At 40.7% G+C, this 24491-nt stretch overlaps 1 protein-coding gene across 5 annotated transcripts in view; it reads right to left on the bottom strand.

Moving 5' to 3' along the window:
* The window catches only part of CTNNA3 (catenin alpha 3), a 440676-nt gene that overhangs the window by 185725 nt on the left and 230460 nt on the right, over positions 1 to 24491 (bottom strand). For all 5 annotated transcript variants that reach the window (XR_013183524.1, XM_077183545.1, XM_054637288.2 and 2 more), the window contains one exon: positions 4201 to 4281. Coding sequence is in view for 4 of the 5 variants with exons in the window: in XM_077183545.1 (XP_077039660.1) it covers positions 4201 to 4281 (81 nt within the window). In the remaining variant the exon portion in view is untranslated. The remainder of the gene's footprint in view (positions 1 to 4200; positions 4282 to 24491) is intronic.

The following is a 24491-nucleotide window of genomic DNA, read 5'->3' as shown; positions in this document are numbered from 1 at the left end:
ATTTAGATCATGCAGCAGTACAGCAAACATACCAACTGGAACAATACATGAAATGCAGCTTAATCATCAAATGCACTGAATTTCCTACTCCAAATCCAGTATTTTTACAATATATAGAAAAGATATTGATTGGAACAGAAAAGGACACTAAATGTTTTTAAGCTCATCACACTGTTGTCAGTGTACTGTTTTCACTTGGTGTTTTGCTCCAATGTATCTCTGTGAAAACTCGGTAGAAGAAAAACTCCCACCACGAGAAAAATAGAAAAAAACCCACAATCTTTTTGATGCTGCTGCAGTGTTTGTAGGTAGAGCATGACCACGCAGAGCAAGAAAGAACAGTGGAGAAATCTGCTGATTTTCAGACAAGATCTGAATATGAATTCCACCACTGGCTTTTGGATAGCCTCACCAAAAGTCAGCTCTCCTTGACTCACCAGAGGGACACAAACCTTCCAAACAAACACAGGCAGCTCAAATTTGGAATGGTTTCTTTGTCTAACCTACTGCAGCCCATCACATTAGGATATACTGTCTGGATACACTGTATGTTCTCCAAAGTAATTTACAAATACAGAGGCTGTGGGATTCCAATACTAAATAGGATTTCTTACATTCTCAGCTTCATTCAAGCTGAAATTAAAAAATAAAAACTATTAGAAAGTTTCACTACCAGAAATAAAATACATTGAACCTCCAGTCCTGCCAAGTTACCTACTAAGACTTCTCTGTTGTAAAGGCTCCACTGAAGAAAACAGATATTCTTACCTGTTTAAAATTAGGTACATAAATGTGACCTTGAAGAGTCACAACTTAAAAATTGAGATTTCAATTTACAAAAAACAAGTGGAACCATCATATCCATGGCCAATGGTTGATTATCTCCAGCAGAAATATTCTGGAGTCCTGTACAGCCCAGACTGCAGGACTTCCACAGCCTTAGCACACTGGCACTACAACAACCTCAGGCACATTTGTGCTGAGCTTGAGATACCCAATTTCAAACCAGCAGCCGAATTTTATCTCTCATTGCATAATTCTTTGCTACAGCTTTTCACTGGTTTTCTTGGCTTAATTAACCTTTCACACAGAAATTATCATTACTGTTTCATTCTAAGAAATGCTCTACCCTGCAATTACACAGCAAATTGCATCTTCTTCAAGAAAACAAAGATAATGTTGTGTCTTTGCTGAACACAAACAAGTCTGAAATTATGTTCCTGTTGTGGTTCTGCAAAGGAAGAACCACATTCTTCACACGAAGCTGAGAGTTGCAAAGGATGGCTTGTGTAGCATTAAAGAACAAAGAAATACAACATAGAAGAAAAAAGGAAAAGACAAAATAAAAAAGGAATATCTGAGGCAATATCTATTTCTTTTCATGCTAATTCTAACGAGCATTTCTTCCATGACTCAGTAAGTCTGTTTCTGACTCTGGCCACCTGTAGGGCAAAATGCTAAAAGCTGAGTAGGCAGAAGGGAGGCATATGAGCAAAGGACAGCACCAGTAGTGCCAGCACGCAATGCTAGGGAAGTTATTGTGCTATAATTAAACTTCTTCTCGTATTTTTAAGTGAAAGAGACACCAGTAGAAGAGGGAAAGGAGGGGGAGGATGATGTCTGACAAACTGTTTTCTTCTTAAGATGCAAGGTCTTACCCTTTGAGCTGACTGTTACAGAAGCATGGACAATTTTTGGTTTTGTCAATCAAAATGCATTAAAAAATAACACAGGAACATGTCATTTATAAAACATGGGACATAAGGTTGTCAAAAACAGTGGAGGGTAGAGAAAAAAATGCCAGCAGCTGTTTGCAACACTATTCAGCATCAGTACTGATGAGCACAGAAATCTCAGTTTGCCTCTACTCACCTCTTGCCTTCCTAGGCTACCCTGGCAAAAGTCCTGGGCAAAGCTCAGAGCAGTTACTGCTGAGGGATCTCCCTTTCCCCTTTCAAAGGGGAGCCAGGAAGGCCATGTCTTTTGTGTCCAGAAACAGCTACCCATGTTGAAGAAGTTACATAAAAATATAAGAATATCACCAGGAACAACATTTATTAAACAACCAGCCAGCCAGAACTGCAGAACAACCACAGGAGAAACATCTGTGCAGTCCATTCATGCTACACTGGGAAAGAACTGGGAGGCAAAAACTGAGTATGGTAATTTCACATAATTACAAATTGGAATGAATAGGCAATTCCTTCCTAAATATTTGTAAGCTCTCCTCAGCAGAGAAGCAGTGATCCAGGTAAAGCTGCACATGCAGAAATGACACACACATCTCCAGCACAAGTACAAATCAAAACAAAGCTGAACAGCTTAGAATCCCCAGAAGTACTGGCCAAGCTCCTGACATGAATGCAAGTAAGTTCCCTTGAAAAGCTGGAGAGTTTCTACAGCTCCCAGAAGATCCTGTTTTGGGGACAGCTACTTTTGCCTTCAGTCTTGCCAGACACAAGCCTTCCTTCACTCCCCTTGCTGTGATGTGCAAAGGTGCTCCAAAGGGGCCCATGGCATAACCCACAGCCAGGCTGCTGGCTGGGACAGCACCTCTCTGATGGGGCACTACTGAAGAGATTTTAAAAATACAGCTTTATAAGGTTTCATCTTTAACCCAAATTTTGCAGAGGCAGTCCCAGTGAGGACTGAAAGCAGAGTACACTTCAAAGCACAGCCCTGAAAGCACTGAGAGTGCCAGCAAAGGTACACAGTACCATTAAAAATACAGTATTAGGAAAGCTGCAAGAGTAGAGCAAACAAACTTTTCATGTTTCTTGTAAAATTGCTGGGAGACAGAGTAATGAATGTTTGTATGTGAAAGCAAATAAGACTCTACTGCAATATCTGCAAGCACAAAACTCACAATTTCACGTCTCCCAGAACAGGAATTAGGCATGCAGTAAACATTCTTCCTAAAACAATTCTTATGCAATTCATATGTATGAACATAGAATTGGAGGAAAGATATAAAATATTTCTCATAAATGCCTTCCAGTGGAAAAAATGTCAAGCAGCACAGAGCTGCTCTGGTAAGAGGAAATTACTGGTTCTAGATTGACTATAAATTGGGCATGATTACATTCAGCCTGAACATTTTCCAAAGGTTTACAGAAAGACACAAATTGAATCAGTTAACAGCTTTTAACCACTGTAACAGAGTCAATAAAGTGTTTTAAGCTGGAGTTTAATTAACTGATGGAAGGAAATGAATGGAAGGGTTCCTAGACACACTGAGCTGGTGATGCAGGTCTCTGCACTGAACATATCTTGGACAGAATGTAAGCAGAAACTGGATAGCTACTTGGTTGTAAACACTGTATTTATATTATACTCTTCTCATGTTTCAAGGCCTCCCCTGGCTGATTATGGGAGCAGGAAGGAATTTATTCCTCATCTTGAAGCACAGGCTGGCTTGCAAGACTGAACACAAAGCTGGGAGGGATAGTCTTCCACCAGGGAGTTGTCTCTCTACAAACAGCCCAAGCTGCAGACAGGATGAAAGAGTTGTGCTCATGTTCCTTGTAGCTGTAAACTTTCATGCACTTGGTTGGGGCAGCCTGGCTGAAAGAACTACTGACTTTCTAGGGGTTATCTTTTTGAAAGGGCACATTATACACATCCAGCATATTCTGCAGTTTTTCTCAAAGATATTTATCACAGAGAAAAGGTATAAACACAGCTGATGTCTACTGCTAGCCTTCTGCCCTTCACTGAAGTGGTGGATTCTGGTCCACGTCTCACACTGGTTTTAGGACACTGGGATGTAAAATGGGGGTAGACTGTGGACTGGGCATTCCAAGACCCTCCTGTGTGGTAAGAGTTCTCACAGCTGTAAAGACCCACACATAGTGACTCAGTAGTTCCTTCAAGGTGTCTGTTCCAACAACCAGTAATAATTCAAGCTTATTGAAAATTAAACAAATCTTGATGGCTAGAGTACATTACTGATATATATCTACAGCAAATATATTTAGACATGCATACATACAGATATATTCAGCCAGGATCATTTGGCAGGGTTTTCTCCCAGAGTTTTGAAAATTGGTACATAAATATTATGTGGAATGTGCAATTGTCTTCAATATATTTTTATTATGGAAAATAAAATATTATTTTCAAAACACATAAACTGAAAACAGCAAATTGGAAAAGAATCCCTCAAGACCTTTTTGTACCTTTCATTTGCCCAGGTCTCACCTGTCTGCGGAGGTCTCTGGTCTTCTTGCACATACTGTCTATGGCAACATTCAGGGCATTGCTTCTCTCTGTCTTGTCAGTCTGCAATCAAGGGACAGAAAACAATCAGTGGCTCTCTGGGACCCTTCAGCAAGCACCTCCTTTGTGTCCCCAGTGCATCAGAGCATTTGGAAAATCATACATGCTGGAGGATTTTTCAAATTTTTCATACATTTCAAGAGCCAGTACCACAATGTTCACAGAATGCCAATTTATGATGTTAAGCATAATTTGCTGAATCAAAACATCTGCTTTAGAAGCAGTATACAGGAACAAAATAAACACTTCTTAACTTCTGAATTGCTGTAATACTCCCAGTGTAATCAACAAGATGAACAGAATTATGATGAAAGTGACGATGGTGATGATAATGATTAATAACAGTAATAACAACAATGGCAACAGTAATATTTATGGCAATCCATTAATACCCTATTCATGTGAAAAATAATGCTCTTTCTCTCTACAAACAGTGGATAAATTCAGGTGCCCACAATGCAGTGTGGTTATGCTTTTGTCTGTACTGTTCATTCTCCTTCTGTAAAACAGAATGGGTGAGTTTCAAAATGTCCAAGTTGGTGCAATGCAAACACTGTCCATGAAAGGGCAACCTCTTCATTCCACAGCACATTCATCCTCAGCATCTAGAAGATTGAGCTCTTGAAATATTTGAGAGGTCTGAAGAGAATCAGTTTACTTTGTAAACAATTTTAATTTTTTTTATTTCCACCTATAAGCAAAGTGCTTCTTTCATGATTACCTACTTGAAAAGTGTACTTCACCCTTCACTCAGCCTCTTTTCCCTACAATATCACCATAATACTTCTGTGCCTACTAGCTGGTTTGGATTTTGTTTTCCTGTTAGTACAGAAACAACACAAAAATACAAAATGTGTGATGAACTTTGTTTGCCTAAAGCAAGCTATCATTTCTGACTGCCTTGGACTGCCCTGGCCTAAAGGAAGGAACCACAAATAGTGGTGTTTTACACAAAGCCAGCACACATGACATTTACAGCACAAAGAACCAGGCTCTCATAGATGCTAAGCAATAGCTATGAACAATGACCACAGCATCTACCAAACACCAGGAAGTCTTTATTATGGACATGCCTGTGTTATTTTATAAATAACAACAAAATTAATATGGAAGTAGTAATATCATGGTAGGCACCCAAGAGTATAAGCTTATTATCTATGTATCATACTTCAATCAGAGTTATTGCCTTACTAAAGAAACCTGTCAACAGGACAATATGCTTAACATGAAAACTAAGACTAGAGGTGTCAAGAAAAGAACTCTTACATTAAAATGGAATGTGCAATGTCATAAATGCCTTGAAATTATTTGCACATTCTGTATCAACTGCAAGGGAAAACTACTTTAAAACCTGAACTAGTATTTTCAGGGAGATTTAGAAAATCTCCTATGACTCCTGTCTCTGAAACTGGCTATAGTCTTTGCAGGGAATAGATGATCAAAACCAGGTCTTGGAGAAAGGTCTGAACTTCACCTTAAAGCCTTCAAGGAATCCCTGGAGGTGGATACTCACTTTTGTTCCACAGCAATGCCATCATTTCTTGTACCAAGGCTTGCACAGGAACCAAAGTAAATAATGACTCCTCTATTACGCTTTGCAAGCTCTTGTCAACCTTGACAACAAAATGATCCCTTCTGAACTGCCAGGTAAACAGGGCCAGGAAAAACTCAATGGATACAACTCAGTTTATGCCTGTGCATTTTCAGACCTCAAAATGCACTGGCATATCCTTTGAAAGTTTTATATTTAGAGCCTATTTTTCTATAAAGACAAAATCATTGTAAAATACTGGGATATTTTTCAAATTCCCTGGTAATCTGTAACTTCAAAGGTGGCCACTAATGATACAACTGGCTTTCAGCTAACCTAAACCTTTGAAGCAGCTATTCTGAAATAACCTCAGGCAGCAAGTGGCATAAAATATTGAACAGTGAACAAGACAAAAATACTTTATTTTCAAATTCTTAACATAATGTCTAGAAAGCAAATCTAACTATACATGAAGTTATTCTTCACCTCCTGTTTTCCCTTAGAAATAAAATACACTACAAATGCACTGTAAATGCAGCTTCAGGCTGTAGAATATGGACAAGTCCAGACTGCAGGTAACCTCATTACTGCACACTCTCATTCTTCCCTAAAGAAACTTAAACATCAAAAACCCTACAGTACTGTTTGGATAAATCCTACTTACAAAGACCTCTAAACCATGTGCACTCTTTTGCAGTCGGGGAATACAGGGCTACAAAGTCTCCTGTGGGAACACTCTCAAACCCCAGTGGCCTCAGGCTGCCTTCTCCTGCCTCTCCCGGGTAAAGCCCCCGGCCCCTGGGGAGCTGAAGTCCCCCTGTGGGTGGGTGCTCCCCTGCAGACTCAGACTCCGCCTGGGTCTGACAGCACAGCCCCAGAGCTACACGAGATGGTTCCACTCCTGAATAACCAAAACCAGCAGATGTAACATTTGCCAAGTGTCCATTGAAATGCTGGCACAGGTGACCTGAGCACCTCCACACTCAGCAGAGTGCAGCTGTCCCACTCCCCAGGGATGGAACCCCCACACGTCTGGACTTGAAACACTCTGCATCTGCTTGGCAATTAAATCCTTCTGGTGATGGCTGTACTTCAGACAAACACACCTATTCTGAGACAGTTCCTTTGTGTACAGAGTGACCGAATTAGGAAAAGGGCTAGGAAAATTATGCACATTATTCTGGGTCTGGATTTTAATAATCAGGCAGTTGAGCCTTTCAGTTATCTGCACTCACCTACTGCTTTTTCCTGTAAAATATATGTAATAACTAGAAGCTACATGGCTCCCTTGTGAAGATCCTAAAAGCAATATCCAGTTCCTATTTCAATGCATTTTTAATATTTGGAACATTTTACAAGCACTAAGTCACAGTTTTAATAATATTCCACTGAGTGAAAATAAGTATTTTTAATTAACACTGGATAGCATGAAGATAAATGCTGGGTACTGCAAATAATACAGGCCCATCTATTTCACACACTGACAAACAGCATTAGTTGAATGTCTCAAAAACTACATGTGCAGAAAATCTTTCCTGCTGGATTTCCATTGAAACCAGGACACAGGTACAGGCAGATCCTGAAACACGTGGCCCTATCACCGCTGGCTTTGATGGAGCTCATTTACAGCAGCAGGGGACTGTGACATTGCCAGGCACTGCACAGACCCTTCTGCACCCCAAGGTACACAGGTGCAAACCACAACATCTGCCCAGCCCTGCAGGGCTCAGGAACCTGCCTGAGGCAAACCCCTGTGGGTCCATGCCAACAGCTGCCAGCAGCAACAAAGACTGCAGGGATCCCATAAGCTCCGGACTCTGTCGAGCTGATCTTAAAGGACAATACAGATACTCTGGGAAGGGTTTGATTTTCACTTTCTTGATACTTCTGAAGGGCCACAAATGTTTACCTGATAGTTGCACTGATCAGTAGTATAACAAAGATATGGGCAGAACTACTTGAGTGATCATCTAATCTCTTCTAGTACTTAGGCCAATATTCCCATATTTAAAGGTCTGTGGCCAGAAGCTAAGTATATATTTTGTTTCATGGTATCTGTTTGTTCCAAAATAGTCATTGAACAATCCTGGGAGGAAAAAATAGAATAAAATATCCAATCTTCTAGCATGATTTTCTTTGTATATCCCACAATGACAGAATGGTTTGGGTTGGAAGGGATTTTAAAGCCCGTCTCATTCCAAGCCCCTGCCCTGGGCAGGGACACCTCCCACTATCCCAGGCTGCTCCAAGCCCCATCCAGCCTGGCCCTTGACACTTCCAGGGATCCTGGGGCAGCCACACCTTCTCTGGGCACCCTCTGCCAGGGCCTCATCTCCCTCACAGGGAAGAATTTCTTCCCCATATCTGGGCTAAACCTGCCCTCTGTCAATTGTCTCCAGCAGCTGTACCATGACTCTGTGCTAAACAGCTTTTGATATAGTTCTATGTAGCCAAGAACAGTTTTAGTTTAAAAAAGACTAGCACATTTATCAAAATCAGTTCTCTAGAGAAATATTAAAAAAAGAAGCCAAGCTAAAAGGTAAACACCAATCAATACTACAATAACTTAAGAAATGTCAGAGCTCTAATTAAATGATTGACTGTTTCAGCCTCTGTGTTGACTGCAAATAATCCTACACTCAGCAATTAGAGAGCCCTGTACCTTGCACCTTAATTTAAAAAAAACCAGAAAACAAAAAACAAACTCTCACACAACTTAGGTAGGACATTAAAGTGAAGTCACAGCCTCTCTACAGACACCAAACATTTTATGTCTCTTGTAACGAATGAGCATGTAACATATCATAATTTTTTTTTTGTATATGGAATTTATAAATGGTTCTTCTTTTCATTTATAAAGTCACTGTGAATTCTAATCAAAACCATGAGATTATAACAACATTGTATAAAAAACAATGTTACAATTTATTCTGCATGATGAAACAATCTTGTCATTACTTGGGGGAATTTCCATACCTCAATTTTTTGTGCAATGACAGGATTTTTTTTTTTCATACATAGCCTTATAGAAACCCTCATCTTTCAAGTCCTGTTGTGGAACTCAACAAAGTAAAGACATCTACAAGCATCTGTCTCAGAAAAGCCCCAAAGAAGCCCATAAGCCTTTATAAGGGAAGATCCAGTTCCATCCTGTTGCAGTCCTCATTTATCCCCACTGCTTCATGGCTGCAAGAACTGGTTAACACCACGCTTCAGCCACCAGTCACTAAATGAAACTAATACCACTTCCTCCATTCTTTGCTAGGAGGGGAGAAAGGATTTCTTACCTTGAAGGTCACACAGAGAGAAAAAATTCCAATATGACTGTTTGGCTGTGTGAGAAATGCCAAGCATGGGGCAGAATCTCCTAGCATTCCCTTGTACCATTCTGGATACCACTAGGCCCTGGGATTTGTCCCTTAAAGGCAGAAGTAATTTCAATATTATTTTACCCTTCAAATTTTCAGCTTGTTCCTCAAAGTGCAATGTCCAAGTAAAAACCAAGAGTGCTTGTTGGAGGTGCCATGTCTGGTTAAATACACCAGAACAAAACAATGACCTTCTCCAAACCTGCAGGACTCAGAGGAGAAGCCTGGATCAGGCTGGAACTCAGAAATGAACTGGTTGTTTACAGTTCTTCTTCTCATGGATGTGTCATGCCTTCAAACAAAATGTTTTAAAGACCTCCTGCTTCCCCATCCTGGAAGTGGATAGGAATAACTCCTTGAGCACAAGCAACTTCATTGAAACATGGAACTATTTAGATGCATGAACAATTATATGCACAGCATTCACTGCCTGAGAAATCTCTCACATGAACATTTCAGAAGTTATCCAAGGAATCCTCTGACAAGGCAGTTAAGCCAGTACCTGACATTTCTGACATTTTTCCTGTGAAAAGGTAAAAGCTCCCAGGCCTTTTCATGCAGCATTTCAAAGCCTATTTTTACTGTACAGCAAAAGGCTCAAAAGGGAAAATAATTTAGAAGTATATTTATTACCTTTCTTTTTTTAATATGGGAAACACATATTAATAACCCACAAAGACTTTTAAGTTGAAAATCACTACCTCCACTCAGAGACACAGATTCCCTACTCTTAACACACCCACCCCAGTGTGATTTTTTTAAAGACACCTGGCTCAAGAAAACCTATTTCTGTGATAAACAGGTAAGCATATTTTTTTAAAAGGGGTACAGAAAATCATATGCAAGTGAGCGAATAGGGACTCTTTCATGTGGAACTGTTTCTCATTATAGAGAAGGTTTTTTCCTCAACAGCTTCAATATGAGATTGTCATTTTCCTCCTCTTCAAGCCCTCATGGAGTTCTCCCTATGGATCTAATGCTGTGAGATGTGAAGTGCCTCATAAGAAATTAATTACCTCAACCTCCACTGCTACAACTTGAGTACTAAGGGCTCTCCTTCCTGTGTCAATTACCCTTTTCCAATCAATATGCAGGAACAGCCTAGAATTTAAAGCCTCTCAGCACAACTCTTTTTTGGCATTCAGTTACGTATAGTTTGTAATACTGCAAACCAAATTTTCAATTTCATTCTAGACAGGCATACATCAAACAGTCTAAAAAACCCAGAATTTAGAATGCATAACCCTTTAATAATTAGAAAAAACACTGAAACACTGAAACGTGCAGATCCCAATAACCCTAAAATCTCAGGAAGAACGATGTTGCTGGAATATGCAGATTGTATTGTCACGGTACAGCTGGTCTCTAGCTGAACAAGATAAATCTGGCCAGGACAAATCCAGCCTGGCTGGCCTGGCTCATTCTGGAGGGGAGGCAGCAGAGACCTCAGGAACCCTGCTCAAGATGGATGCAGAATCACCGGTGGCTGGAGAGCTGGGCAGGGAGAGCTCCCATCCCCTCAGCTCTCTGAGCCAGGAGATGCCAATGAAAAACAACCAGAACAAACTCATGGCTGTTTGCTGAGGCTGCTCCGTGGGCTGTGTCATGGGGCTGTCTCCAACCCACGTCCCTGCATCACAATATTGCACATTTTAATCCACTCTCCAAAACACTGGTGCCAGTCAGCTGAAGGTGTGGAGGATGGCCAGGTTGTCTCAAAGGAAAGAGCTGGAATCCTTATCCCTGGGATAATAAATTCTCTTGAAAGTGACTGGAATCCAGTCATGAGAGAAGACGAGCAACCTACACTATTCTAAATTTTTAATGGTTCTTTCTGATAGGTAAGACAAGTATCTCCTTATATCAGCTTTTCTCCTACTCTTTCACATTGGGAATATTAGAAAAGTCCAGCATGACTCCAAGGTGATCCTGAAAAAACACCCATACTTTTCTAGTACTTATTTGGGGAGAAGTGTCCTGGGAAGTGCATGTCATACCCAGCATGTTGGAGAGCAAGTACAACCATCATTAACTAACAACCATCACTTACTACTTCTAATGCAAAATCCAAACACCACAGGCACTTCATAACTGAAATATGACAGTCTTAAAACTTGATAGAGAAACCTTAAAGGCGGTAGTACTTTACTTTGGTTTGTGTTTCAACTATCAGAGGAATCAGCAGGGAGTAAAAACAACATTAAATTTCTTTTAATCAGATGTTACTGTCATTCACAGATGATGCAGGAAGAAAAGGCAAACATAAGTACAAATAGAGCAATACTATTGAACTGACAGCAAGAAGTATACTTGAGGTTAATCTGCCTTTTACTAAGAAGAATTTCTAAGTTTCTAGTCCGTATTAGCTTTTAATTGAATATCCATCTACCTTTCACCAAAGTGTTCTGGCAGTTTTACAGCAGGAAAGTAGAAAATTAGTTGGAGAAAACCTCATTCTACAGCAGCAGCACAAGACTTTCCTATGCTGAACTATCATGTAAATTGCTTGGAGATTATATGCTGTTATGAGAAAGAGGAAGGAGATGGAGGGAGAAGAAAATTCAAAATAAAATATAGTACAGTTGCTGAAACAGTCCTTCTCATTCAGATTCTAAAACTCTTAGCTGTACTTCAAATCTGAAAGGTACAGTCTTAAACAGCAGCCATAAATAGGGAAAAATGTCCAGCACCAAGCCACCCACATTCTGCCATACCGAGGGACAGACTGAGTTAGTGCAGGTTCCAAAGTGGCACAGCAAAGGCACATCCTGCATTTTTCAAGGAACAAAACACAAGCTTACTGTGGCTTTTGAGGTGGTGTTTTAATGCACAACATGCTACACAAACAGATTCCTGTACACTTAAGAGGAGTGTAACAGCACTCAAATCAAACAGCATTATAAATACACATACATACAGAATATATTTAAAAATATATAGGGCGACTAAAGAATTGTATTTCTATAAAGAAGTCTTCCAAGTCCTCATAGCCTCTCCATGCCACCCAGTACCCTCATGCTTTCTCCTTGTATTTCTGCTGTACCATGGAGAGATAAGGGAGGTAGAACAGGAAAATTAAGCTTGCTGTGTTGACACACTCTCTGGGAAAACTTCTATGATACTTTTCATGATCTCTCATAGAACAGACATGCTGTGATGTTTCTTCTAACAGAAAACCAAGCACACTCTTGTATCACACTGGATGGGCAATGAAGATTGAGTTCCCTGATTTTCACTCCCACATAACTTTAACATTTCTGTGTAGCTCCCCACAAGGAAGCAGCTTGAGATAAATATGGGTGGACCCAGGACAGAATTTGGCCTACAGACAGAAACCTTAGAAAACAGCTACTTATCCAAGACTTCAGCTCTGAACCAGGCAGAGCTTGGTAATTTCAAATAACACACATGCTATGGATGTGGCTCTGCTCAAAACTGTACTTCTAAATAGAAGTTAAACGCTGAAACCCCAAACAGACCAAAAAATGTAATTCCATTTAATCATGTATTAATTGTATTAGTTAATCCCTTTGTAATCCAGAGTAATTAATTTAATTTAACACTACGCTGTGATGCAATATGTGAATCTAGGAGGCTGGGAGGCACTTCAACATATGCAGTGAATGACAGTCCAGCTTTTAGGGAAAGGTCTAAGTTAAGTTCTCAAATTTACAAATACTTCCACTGAACACTCTCCAGCATCCTGTGTGTGTCATGAGTTCAGACTGTGTGAATGATACTTGTTCACTCTGTACAAGGACTAGAAGGTAAGAGGGAGGAACACAGGAGGTTCAGGGGATCATCACAGCAAATGGCAGCTGATGCCAACACCTCACTGGGTGAATTCAGTCACTCCTGAACAAAACATACCAACAGCATCCAACTGCTCCAAGGTGGTATTCCCAGAATAACTAAATGTTTCAAACACTCAACTGCTATTTAAAAATTCTCTATTGCTAGCTGGAGATCTACTCTAGTTCAGAAAGTTTCTGTTGTTAGCACTGTGGGGGAAGGCACACAAAAGAGAAGAGTGCCTGAATGATGCTATCACACTGAGGGCTGCCAAAAGGGGCCCTTGCAGAGCCATTTACTCCACAGATGGATCTGCAGAGTGAGAAATCAGTGCATTACTTGGGCTGTGTGATTAGAGTCACAGCACAAGCTTGGAGATCCTGGGTTCCTGTGCTAGATGAGAGAAAAAAGCCCCAATTTGTTAAAAGCAGCAGCTACCAAATGGAACAAGGGAGGCTGTATGTGATGGCATGCAGGGAAGACAACTGAAAATTACAGTCTCCTGCAGGGCTGGGATCTGCAGAGTCGTGCATGAGATGAGGAGAGTCTGCTATTCAGGGCATATTCCTCTGCAGTCCTATGCAGAAATTCCCTGAGATTTTTCCCAATTTATTTTTACACCGAAAAAAACCCCAAATATACCTGTGGAAACATTCAAACTCATCATGCAACATTTCTGACATTCTAACATAGCAATCATAGTTCATGCTTGAAGTTCATTTTCTGAGGACTTTTACCTTAAACTTTGTAGAGAACTTTTGTCTAAATTGAAAATGCAAAGTTTCGTGTTTAATTTTTTAAACTATTTAAATCTCCAATTAGCCAAGGAATTAATTTATTGTAAATGAACTTAAATTTTCATATAATTGTCATCAGCTCCATGAAAGAATATAGCAAAAAAAGGAAAGGAGAAATATAGACTCCTAGACATAACTAGAACAGAATCAGTAGGAAAGTCATTAGGAATTATGTTAGGTAAAGCAAAAATACAGAGCTCAAAGACCTTTTTCCGTTAAGATTTATACTAAATCCTTCAACTTTCAATGGAATAAATTAAATACTTAGGTGAAATCTAATGAGTAACCTGTTCTTGCTGTAAATGTGTGCTACTGAATTTTATGTGAAGTTTAAGAAATGTTAAAAATACAGCCAGAAGATTAAAAGCAAAAGGTTAAGTAGGATCTTCATGAATATGGTTCCCTCGTGGTACATGAAAATTCAAACATTCATAGTTTGCTTTTCTACATAAATGCATGTAAGATCTATTTATACTAAAGAAATATTCAGGTTGTGTGGACCCGTAATCAAGGCCTTAAAAAGATCTGTTGTTTGCATAACCTAGAAGTGGCACATTCCATAGCCCAGCGTGTAAGATGTCAAACGTTTCCACAGGAAACCAGCGAGCGCCTGCCCTGGGCTCTCCCTCGCTACTCCTCAGCAGGGCTCAGCCCCGCAGGGACTCTCACCTCCCCACGGGCGCTGAACAGGAGCAGCCAAGGGCAGCCAGGGCCGAAGCCCACCCACACTGTCCCTTCAACAACAGTTACTGCTAAGGAGGTCTCCTTTACTCTTTGCAAGTGCTTGTGTTTGTTCTAGCAGGGGCAGCCAGCTGCCACCGTCATTTGTTAGCTGGCAGATAGTTTTGGAGTTTCCCATGGAACCACTGAAGCGCCACCCTCCCAAAGTCAGCCGCCCCCTGGTTCCTCCAGAGCCCGCAGCATTTCATGCAGTGCCAGGGCACCCGCAGCCCTGCAGAGCTGCAGCCCCGGAGCCCAGGGAGGACTGTGCCAGGCTGTGGCTGCCGCAGGACAGCCCCTGGCAGCAGCTCAGAGTGCTCTGGGGAGCCTGGACAGGCTGGGGCAGCCAGCAGCCCGGGAAGCTCGGAGTGCAGCGCCCACTGACCCTGCAGCTCTCCGGGGAGAGCTCACTGCGTGTCCCGTGCGGGCACCAGCGCTGCAAGAACCCTCCTCACTTATCATTTACCCTATTGCTGGGCGTGCATCTGGGCAGTTCAGCACACACAGATACGTTCTTCACACACATCACAATCCTCTCACAGAGTATGCAAAATTAAATACAGATGAACGTGTCAGACTGGATTTAGCTTACATTGTAAACCCACTTTGGACTGAAAGAGCTGCCAAAACTTCAGGCTGATCTGATGAGAGGCTCAAAACAGCAAGTGTGCAAACCTCTCAATTTACCATGTTTGAGAGCCACGTTTAAGCATTCCAAATCAAAGAAAAGCCAATTTTATATTAATTTGATATATAAATACTGTTAGTAAGTTCCATGAAAAGAGACTTAATAACTTAGTAAAACTGGGAGCATGATTCTGAGAATGAAGATAACGTGATACTTACTAGATATATTTATTTTACTTCAGACTTCCATGAATAAAATACTTAATATACTTCTTATTATTTTAGGATCAGTATAGCAGAATGAAGCCCTCTTCTGTAACCCCTCCCCTCCACTCCTGTTGCACCAAAAGATATCCTGACCTCTGTATTCTAAAATTACAAGGAGAATTGTATGTCTCTTTGTGGAGAAGAAAAAAGTGGAATCACTTAAAATATTAATCTTTGACAAAAGTATAAAACACATTAAAAGGCCCAGTGCTGAAACTGTATCTTCAATTTGGCATCATCTTTTGTATGTAAATAAATACACTTTCAAATACACTTGCTGTATGTAATAAACTTCAGGGAGCCATGCTTCCAGACTGTCACAACAAGCATTGCCTAAAAACAAAGGCTGGAATCCTCCTTTATTAACTTACTAAAATTTTCACAGGGAAAATATACATTTAAACACCTCATTTTCAGGGATATTCAAGGATGCCATATGTTCATTTTTAATTACAGTGTATCTTCCAAAGTAGGTAAAATACCTTTGAATCACATGACAACATTATATATTAAAAACAAGTAAAAATAATCATTGAATAAAACCACATAAATGGGATTCAAGAAAACTCTAGAGCAATTGTACATGAAAAGGCTTTATATCAGATTGTGCTTATAGCCTAAGTGAAAATGGATGCTGTAGTAAACCATATTACTTAAAGCACAAAGCTGATGTGACACTGCATCTGCAAAGAATGTAATAAGACCAAAATCAAAATAATAAAAGAGTGAGAATGGGAAAGCTAAGCAGAAAAGGCAAAGCCAGTATTTCAGGCAAGTTTCTTCTGTAATTACAAAAAAGAAATTAAATTATGAATTATGGAAGAGTTGTTTCCTACTCAGACAGCATGAGAGAGAAGGATACTTGGAAATGAAATGAGTTTGCAGAACCAGGGATTAGTTTTGCTTGCTTAAGACTGTCAGACTCCAGCTCATTATTTTTTTAAGGTTACTGATACACTTCTACACTCATCCATAACAACAGCAAATTAAATATAATACACATTTTGGCTCCACTCAGGAAACCTCAGGTGGGCACTAACACATACAAGCACACAGATCCTGAGCTTAGGAAACCAAATCAAGCACTCAGGCCTGACAGCCACAAAGCTGAAGGCTCATGGATCCTGGGGCATCATTCAGCTGAGAATTCAGCCTCGGTGCCTCCAGATGGTCCTTCTGCTAATCCAGCCTCAGACACACCTGGCTCCTCACACAGCATCCAATGGACCTCCAGCAGGTGAACAAAGCCAGAGAGAAGCACACCACTGAAGGCAGAAGATCCAATCACTGGATTTGCCGATGCCCGCCCTGTACTCCTTGCCTAAAGACATTGTGTTAGCAGAGCAGGTGCCAGCTAAAAGATTGGCTTTGAGGGAATCCCATCAAATCTCTAGTACAACCACTTGTGCCCCAAGTGATCAGAAGAGAACAGCAGACAGAGCTGCAGGGCTCTGGACCTTTGTCCGATTTACACCACCCTGAGAAAAAGCAGAAAGGAACTTTGTGTTGCAAATTACACAGTCCAACAGGATGACTTCATGTAGCCCATCCTGGCCAAGTCCAAAGCCAAAAGCTGACAGATGTCCAACAGAATGTGCCTTCATTAAACCATTATGGTAATCCCATGGCACTTGCAAGCATGTAAAAAAAAAAAAAACATTGTCTCTCTTAAATTAGTCAAATTTTAAGCAATACTGGTAGATAGAGGTACAGGGACCAGGACAAACCAACTCTTAAAACATGTCAGTGAAATCCACCAGAAGCAGCACAACAGAAGTGCTCTGAGAAGTCCCTGACAATGTATGGGCAATGTGCACTGGAAGCTTCTGGGTATTCTGATCCATGTCTCAAGAAATTTGGAGAGGGAAGAAGGTTACTGCACACCTGCGAAAACTTTAGGCACAGGTTTTGTTCAGAAGACATGAGTGCATACATACTCTGCAGAAGCTCAAAAAAGATGCTTCTAGCTCTGTTCACATTGTGGCTGTTTCTGCAGCAAGCAGCCAACACTACCCGAGTGCCAGCAGAAATGGTGCACATGGGGGAGATCAAACAGGCTGAAGGAAATACACTATAATATCCACTTAGTCCTCATGTAATAAAAAGATAAAGATCCCATGGTGTATAAAACACCTTTAACTACTTATCACACTATATTAAATATGGCATTTACTGAAAATGTTGCACTTTTACTTTTGCATTCTGAACAGTTTTACAAGTAGTTTGGTAGCAATCACAAGGTTGGGAAATGTGCAGTATACAAGTAAGTACTATGCTTTTAACAAATTTCATCCACTAAAAAATGATCCAACCTAATGCCATCCAGTATCATTCTGAAAGATAAATACACTCAAATTTTATTTGTAACCTGAGCCTAAATAAAACCAAGACAACAAAACTGAAAGGTTCAATGCATTCAATGCCAGTTGAAACAGCTGGTAAACCTCAATACACTGTACAAAACTTTGCTGACAAAGCTAAAAAAAAGAAAATAAGGACAAGCTTTTAAGCAGCATGAACAACACTTTGCTTTCATTTTCATATATAATTGAAATATCAAAGAGAAGCATACTCAGGGGCTCTAAATTATATACGATGGAAATCAGTGATGAAACAAAAATCAAAGACCTCAATTCCAGCATCAGTGAACATTCAACATGGGGCAGAGAACGACAGGAAATGTCAGTTCTTGCTACCTTTAAATTTTGGAGGCTGTTTCACACAACACTGCAATTTCTGAACTTATAAAGGACTAATGAGAATTAAAACCCACATCTTCACAGAGAAGCAAGTGCCTTGTCCGTTTCAAACCTACTATGAAGAGACACTGCCATGCAATGAGGCACCAGCTGACTGAGGCTGTGGCAGAAAATGAACAGCTTCCCACCTTGGGAATAAGTTTAGTAAGGGAAGAGGGAGAGTTGAGCAGGAATGAGCCAGATGACAGAATAGCATCTCGAAAAGGAGCTCTGAAGACAGTAATTGTCAATGGGTTTACTTGTTAACTTATTAGAGAGCAATGTGGACTTGCAAAGCAGGGCTTTACCAAGAAGTTTCTCTCCAATCTTTTGGAAAAAAAACTGAAGTTCAAGAAACAAAATCTGTGTTAAAAATATGTTTCAGCTGTTACAGAAGCAGTGAGCATCCTCTATAGTTAGCAACAGTTAGTGCTCTCTCATTAGCCATTGGTGTCCTGTGACTCCCACCCCCTACAACACAGCTTCCACAAAACATGGGTCACACTCCTTGCTGCATAATGATACATACACTGTTGAAACACATAAGGTGTAAGAAAAGACTGATCCAATTTTTATTCCATACTTAAATGAGACCAATTTCTGATTCAACGTATTTATTAATAAGCCAAAAATACCCTGAATTATATGTGTGCACAACATGCACCTATTTAGAGCACAAACAACACTGGCACCACTCCTGGAATTTGTATTTAAATGAATAGGAAATGTTGCTAAACAGAAAAATGGTTCTAATTTAACTACCCTCCTTAGCACCATGTACTGTAAAGTGACAGGAGCCAGCACAGAAAACTCAGACTGAAACTCTAAAAGCTGATGGTTCCTACAAAGGATGCTAAGTACCATCTGTGACCTCATGAAGAATTCACCTCCACATGTTTTGAGACTATTCACATTTCTAACACACTCTAAAAAGCTCTTGTGTTTCTGGATACATGCCAGAACAATATTCAAACTTTTCTTACTTTATTTTGCTAACAAGAGTCTCATTCACCTAAGGCTCAATGAAGACAACTTGATTCAATTACAGATCAATATCAGTGTCTGTTTTGTAAAATACATTTCCTATCTGCAGACTACAAAACACTGTGCTAAAGAATACCTAAGCCCCACTTTAGTTTAACAATACAAAATCTATAAACATTTGCAGATTCTGCTCAAGTCTATAGATTCTGTAGTCTCTTTTATTCTTTATATCTTAAATACAACTTGGACAAGTCAAATGCTTTTGAAAACTACACCTTGTCATCCATTACTGAGTGTCTCATTAATATCTATCTCACATGACATGGCCCTAGAAGTACAGTGATGCCTGTTATCTGTGCCATGCCACTAATGATTCTTTGCCACATTCTCCCGGAGATTAAGGCAGCTCTGATACTGGAATGCCGAAGAACAGCTACCCCTAGTGAGAGGCGGGAGTCGAACTTCAAAGTCCTTCTTTGTTTACAGCCATTTCTTATTTTTCTGAGTGAGCTTGTTGCCAGACACAGAGCACACACTGTGCAAAGACAGTACTCAGTACCCAAAAATATATTTGCATTGCAAATAATTTTACCGGGAAGAGCTTTGTGAATAGGTTTGTGTCCCATCGTTACACCCCAGTCAGAACTACAGCTTCATACACTAATAAACTGTCATCTAAAGAGTTAAAGCCCAATTTAAATCACTGCTCTGCCTCCTGCCACACAGAACTGCAAACAGATCCTTCTCAGGAATCCTCCAAGCCATGCAGTGCAAGAGAGGGGACATCAGTGTGCTCAGACTGCGGCTGGCAGAGTCCCAGATAACATCAGGCAGACCTAGAGCCTGGCACAGGAGAAATATGGAACCACTGTAATGTGAAACACGGAAATCACCTTTAAGAGCATCAAGTCCAAACATTCAATCAACACTACCAAGCTCACCACTAAGCCATGTCCTCAAGTGTCACATATACACACGTCTTTCAAACACCTTCAGGGACAGTGACAGCCCAGGTGCCCGTGGCCTCAGGGCACACCTGGACTCATGCTCAGCCTCTGTCACCAGCACCCCCAGGGCCTTTCCTGCTGCCTCCCAGCTGCCCTGCCCAGCCTGGAGCTGCAGGGGGGTGTTGTGACCCAAGAGGAGGAGCTGACATTTGGCCTGGTTGAACCTCACACCCTCGGCCCATGGATCCAGCCTGTGCAGATCCCTGTGCAGCGCCTTCCTGACCCAGGCTGCTGTCACCTGCCAACGCGAGAGGGTGGCCTCGATGCCCTGCCCAGATCCCCACTGAGGACAATGACCACTGAGCCCTGGGAGCAGCACTGGTGCCAGCCCCAGCGGGATGTGGCTGCACCCACAGTGCTCCCTGGCCATCGGGCAGGTGCCAGCCCAGCAAACAGAGTGCCCACCCAAGGCGTGAGCAGCCACTGCTGCCACAAAACACCCTGGGAATCCATGTCCAGGCAGACAGCACCCACAGCCTTTCCCCTATGCACTAGGGTGGTCACCTGGGCACAGGAGGAGCTCAGGCTGCTCAAGCAGGACCTGCCTTTCATAAACCCAGGCTGGCCTGATCCTCTGGTTGTCCTCTTTTCACATAGATGGAAAAAATTAACATGACTCTTTGGTAGTGCAAGAATGTTCTTCACCAGAAAATCAAAAATGCCTACAGCAAGCAGCAATCTTCCTGATCTGTCGCCCATGAGTGAACACACAGCATGAGGTCAGTCCAGCTGAACGCTGTCCATGAGAAGGCACCCCTGATGGATCATTTAGTACCAGCAACACAGACTATTTGGAGGTGTTTTTACCTGGGGCTTTCTGACTATTCTATGGGCTCTTTACTCAAGTCCCACAGTTACTTTCAAATATGCATAATACACTCTAGATCCATCAAAAGAGGGATGCGGGACTAGGAAAACAATCTTTACAAAGAAGCTAAGAAAAAAATCGGCATAAAGAATATTCATGTGGCAGGAAATTTAAAGCACACAAGCTGCAACGGCAAAAACAGATAAGAGAAAGAAATCAAACATATACTCTCCATTTACCTGAAATAAAGGAGAAAGAGGTTTGAGAGCCCCAGGCAGAAAAAGTCTCCCCCTGACCTTAGTGTCACATCAATGAAAAAACTTGAAATATCTGTCCCTTTTAAAGTAGGTATTTTTGTAATTTATTTTGTATTAGATTAAAACACTATTTCTCTTTTGAAAGGGAAATTGGACAAAATGTGCTGGCCAGTTGGAAAACAGGGGAAAATATTTTCATCTCTATTGCTCAAAGAAAAATAAGAAATAATTTTAACACATGATTCCCTGTACACTATTCACCAGCAGGTATTAACTGGGCATATATTCATAGGAAAAATGCAATATATGGAGACAGAAGACTCTTACAAGTTCACCTTGGGTGGAAAACAGTTGATATCAACGAATATTACTTCTAGGGCCAGGGAAATGTGTCTGCCAGGAAATAAAAGCAAGGTCAAGCCACAGATACAATCACAAAAAACCCCCACCATTCAGATGTAAGACTGGAAGTAATTTGGAGCTGACACAGGTAAACACAGAACAGACAAGTGCAATTACCAGCCTGCTTTGATCTGCAGGACCACATCCTCTCTGAAGCTTCTGTGCTATTGTGGCAAGCAAATGTTGCTGCAGAGTGTTATCAGGCCTGATGATAAAGCAGAGTCACAGCCGATGCAATGAAGAGCTGGCCCTGTTCTGGTAGGACCGATCAGCTGTCACATCAATCATGCCATGACACCGTGTCTCTAATGTCCATCTGGGTGCACGATGAACTCTGAAAACCCTCCTCATCTGCAATGCACTAGGATGAGGTCCCTGCTGGAAACAAGTAAGTGCGCTGAAGACAACACTCATTACAGTAATGGAGGACTGGTATCAACCTCCTCCTCAGCCTTTATCACAGTGGCTAATGCTCTGAGATTCTCACACATTCATCTTTAGTCTATTGTAAAATAAGAATTATAATACTTACTTGAAAACAGCAAAGACTAGACAAGAAAACGTACATCTACAACTTGCATTACCTTCAAAAAGCAGTTCTTCACTGACATACCAAATATGTTGTAATCACATGAGTAAGACTGTAGCCTAAGTACCAGGCTTACTTTGAAATATTTACACTTCAACATCACAGTCAGGTATTTATTCACAGCTGTACATTGAAATGGTTTCACATGCTACACTAGAATTGGCTTTATGTTAACTGGTAGAAAAGAACATTTATATATTCAAACTGTATTTACCAAGCTCTTTTACATCCTTGAAAACTTGCCTGGGAATATTGGAAGGAGCAGTCAGGCTGCCAAAACCCAGTGGGCCAGACTGTTGAACACAGGAACAAAATGTGACAATCATAATACCAAAAATAGTAATAACAACAACAAGAGCAGCAACAGCTTCCTGTGATGGCAGATAAGGTTGTGATACAACTATAAATGCATTCATAGATTTGGTCTCAACAATTTTGATAATACAGGAGTTTCTGAGGGCAGAAGAGCTAACAAGATTTGAAGCCACATCACATGAAAAAGTCTGTCTAATCATATAAAGCACTATGCAGTGGATTGAGCTTGCCTGTTTTGTGCCTCACATCCTTGTTTACCAGTGAACAAGACTGTCACTAAAGCTCTCCAGATAAACATCTCTGCTGCCTCGATGCTGTTTATCACCTGGCACTAGAAGTTCACTGACAGCCACAGGAACAGACAGCAGCAGCACTGCTCTAGCACAGAGGCACAGCTCAGCTGTACTCTGGCAATCACCTTTAGCAGAAGGAAGATTACAGGGGTTTGAAGAGTTATTGCTTTTCATTCTGCCAGTTTTTCTGTGATTTCCTTGCCTGTGCTTCATGAGGATGACCTCTGATGCTCACTGTAAAAGTGGAAGCACTTTTACAGTGGAATCCTACCAACTACTTTCATAATGAACACAGATGAATTTGCATTCAGTGATCAATCTTGAAAATATTTCCGTCATTTCTGGTTCACCTTATATGCAATTATTGCAAGCCCTTATGCATGTCTTAGTTTCAAGTCACTGTGATTTAACTTTATTATTTTGTATTCACATTCACACTACTGTTCAGTGATTTAAACTTTCTGAGGCTATTTCAAAGTCTTCTCTGACTGGTGCTATGAAGGTGCTCTGGGCCTCAAACCTTCTCCACATCTTAAACAGTTCACTTAAACAGTGACTGACTTTTTTCATGTCTTTCTCTTGTTTATTTTAATTCCTCTGCTCCAAATCAAGCTCTAGCACCCCAGATGTTTTTACTTTTGCTGTTCTGAAAATCTGGTAAGCTCTCAAGTTACATCTCTACCTGTCCTCTTTGGCACTTCATTTTTGCAGCCATTGTGGAAAATGTGTGTACTGTGCATGTTGAAGCTGAAATAGGCTGTTCTCTTCCATTTTCTTTTCCTTTTTTATTTTTCCAAAGTAAGTGTTCCCAGGACTCATTCATATAGTAGCACTTCTCCATTAATCACATGCCAAATGTTCACAGTTCATTAATGAACTCTCTGTTAGAGGAAGCCAGTGGAAGTTGTTCATGAAGGAGTAATTCAACTTCTGCTCATAGACTTTTATCATGTGGCTTGTTTTTTGAAATTTGTCTATCAGTGTCTAACTTAAAAGTTTTCTAATGTGAGTATTGGTGCTGATTTCTGATCATTGAACACTTAATTAACAGAAAACCATACACACATAGAAGGGTGTTACAGTTACCAACAGCTAATTCCATTTTAAAGCTATCAATGGCTTTTTCAGCATATTGGTTATAGACAATTTTGCAACATTAATTTAAAAGATAAATACTTTAAAAGGCAAAAAGCAAAAATCCTAGGTTCTTTGAGATTCAGAGAAAATTCTACCAACTTCCTGATTTTGACTAGGCCATTCTTTACAAGGAGAAAAAATTAAAGATGTAAGTGTATGCTATTACTCAAAGACAAACCTCTCTTTGAGATGGATACACACAACATAAGCTTGCTCAGAGATGACAAAACACACGGGTACCACTTGCTGTGTAACTGCCTAGCTGTATCAACCATGCAATCTGAAATTTAAAGCAGCTTAGTCTCATATAACAGCACACCACTGGAGCTATGAAGTCTATGATCAGAAAGGTAAGCTCAAATGTACAGCACGCCACCTCAGAAATATGGCAGGGAGACACACATCAAATTTTAATGGTGCTGTTAAAATCCACTCATTAAAACCTCTGTATTCACCAAAAAGAATAAAATCTTATTACCTGCCCTGCTCCTGCTTCTCCAAAGCAAATAATCAACTTGAGCATAATGACAGTAAAGAGGTGTTCAGTAGCATGAGATCCACAGTAGCTTTTCTCCAGCTGT

Source organism: Agelaius phoeniceus, chromosome 9 (assembly GCF_051311805.1).
Source record: "Agelaius phoeniceus isolate bAgePho1 chromosome 9, bAgePho1.hap1, whole genome shotgun sequence".
In the NCBI taxonomy this organism is placed as follows: Eukaryota; Metazoa; Chordata; class Aves; order Passeriformes; family Icteridae; genus Agelaius; species Agelaius phoeniceus.
Note: the sequence above shows the minus strand (reverse complement) of the source record. Positions and strands in the feature narration are given on the sequence as shown.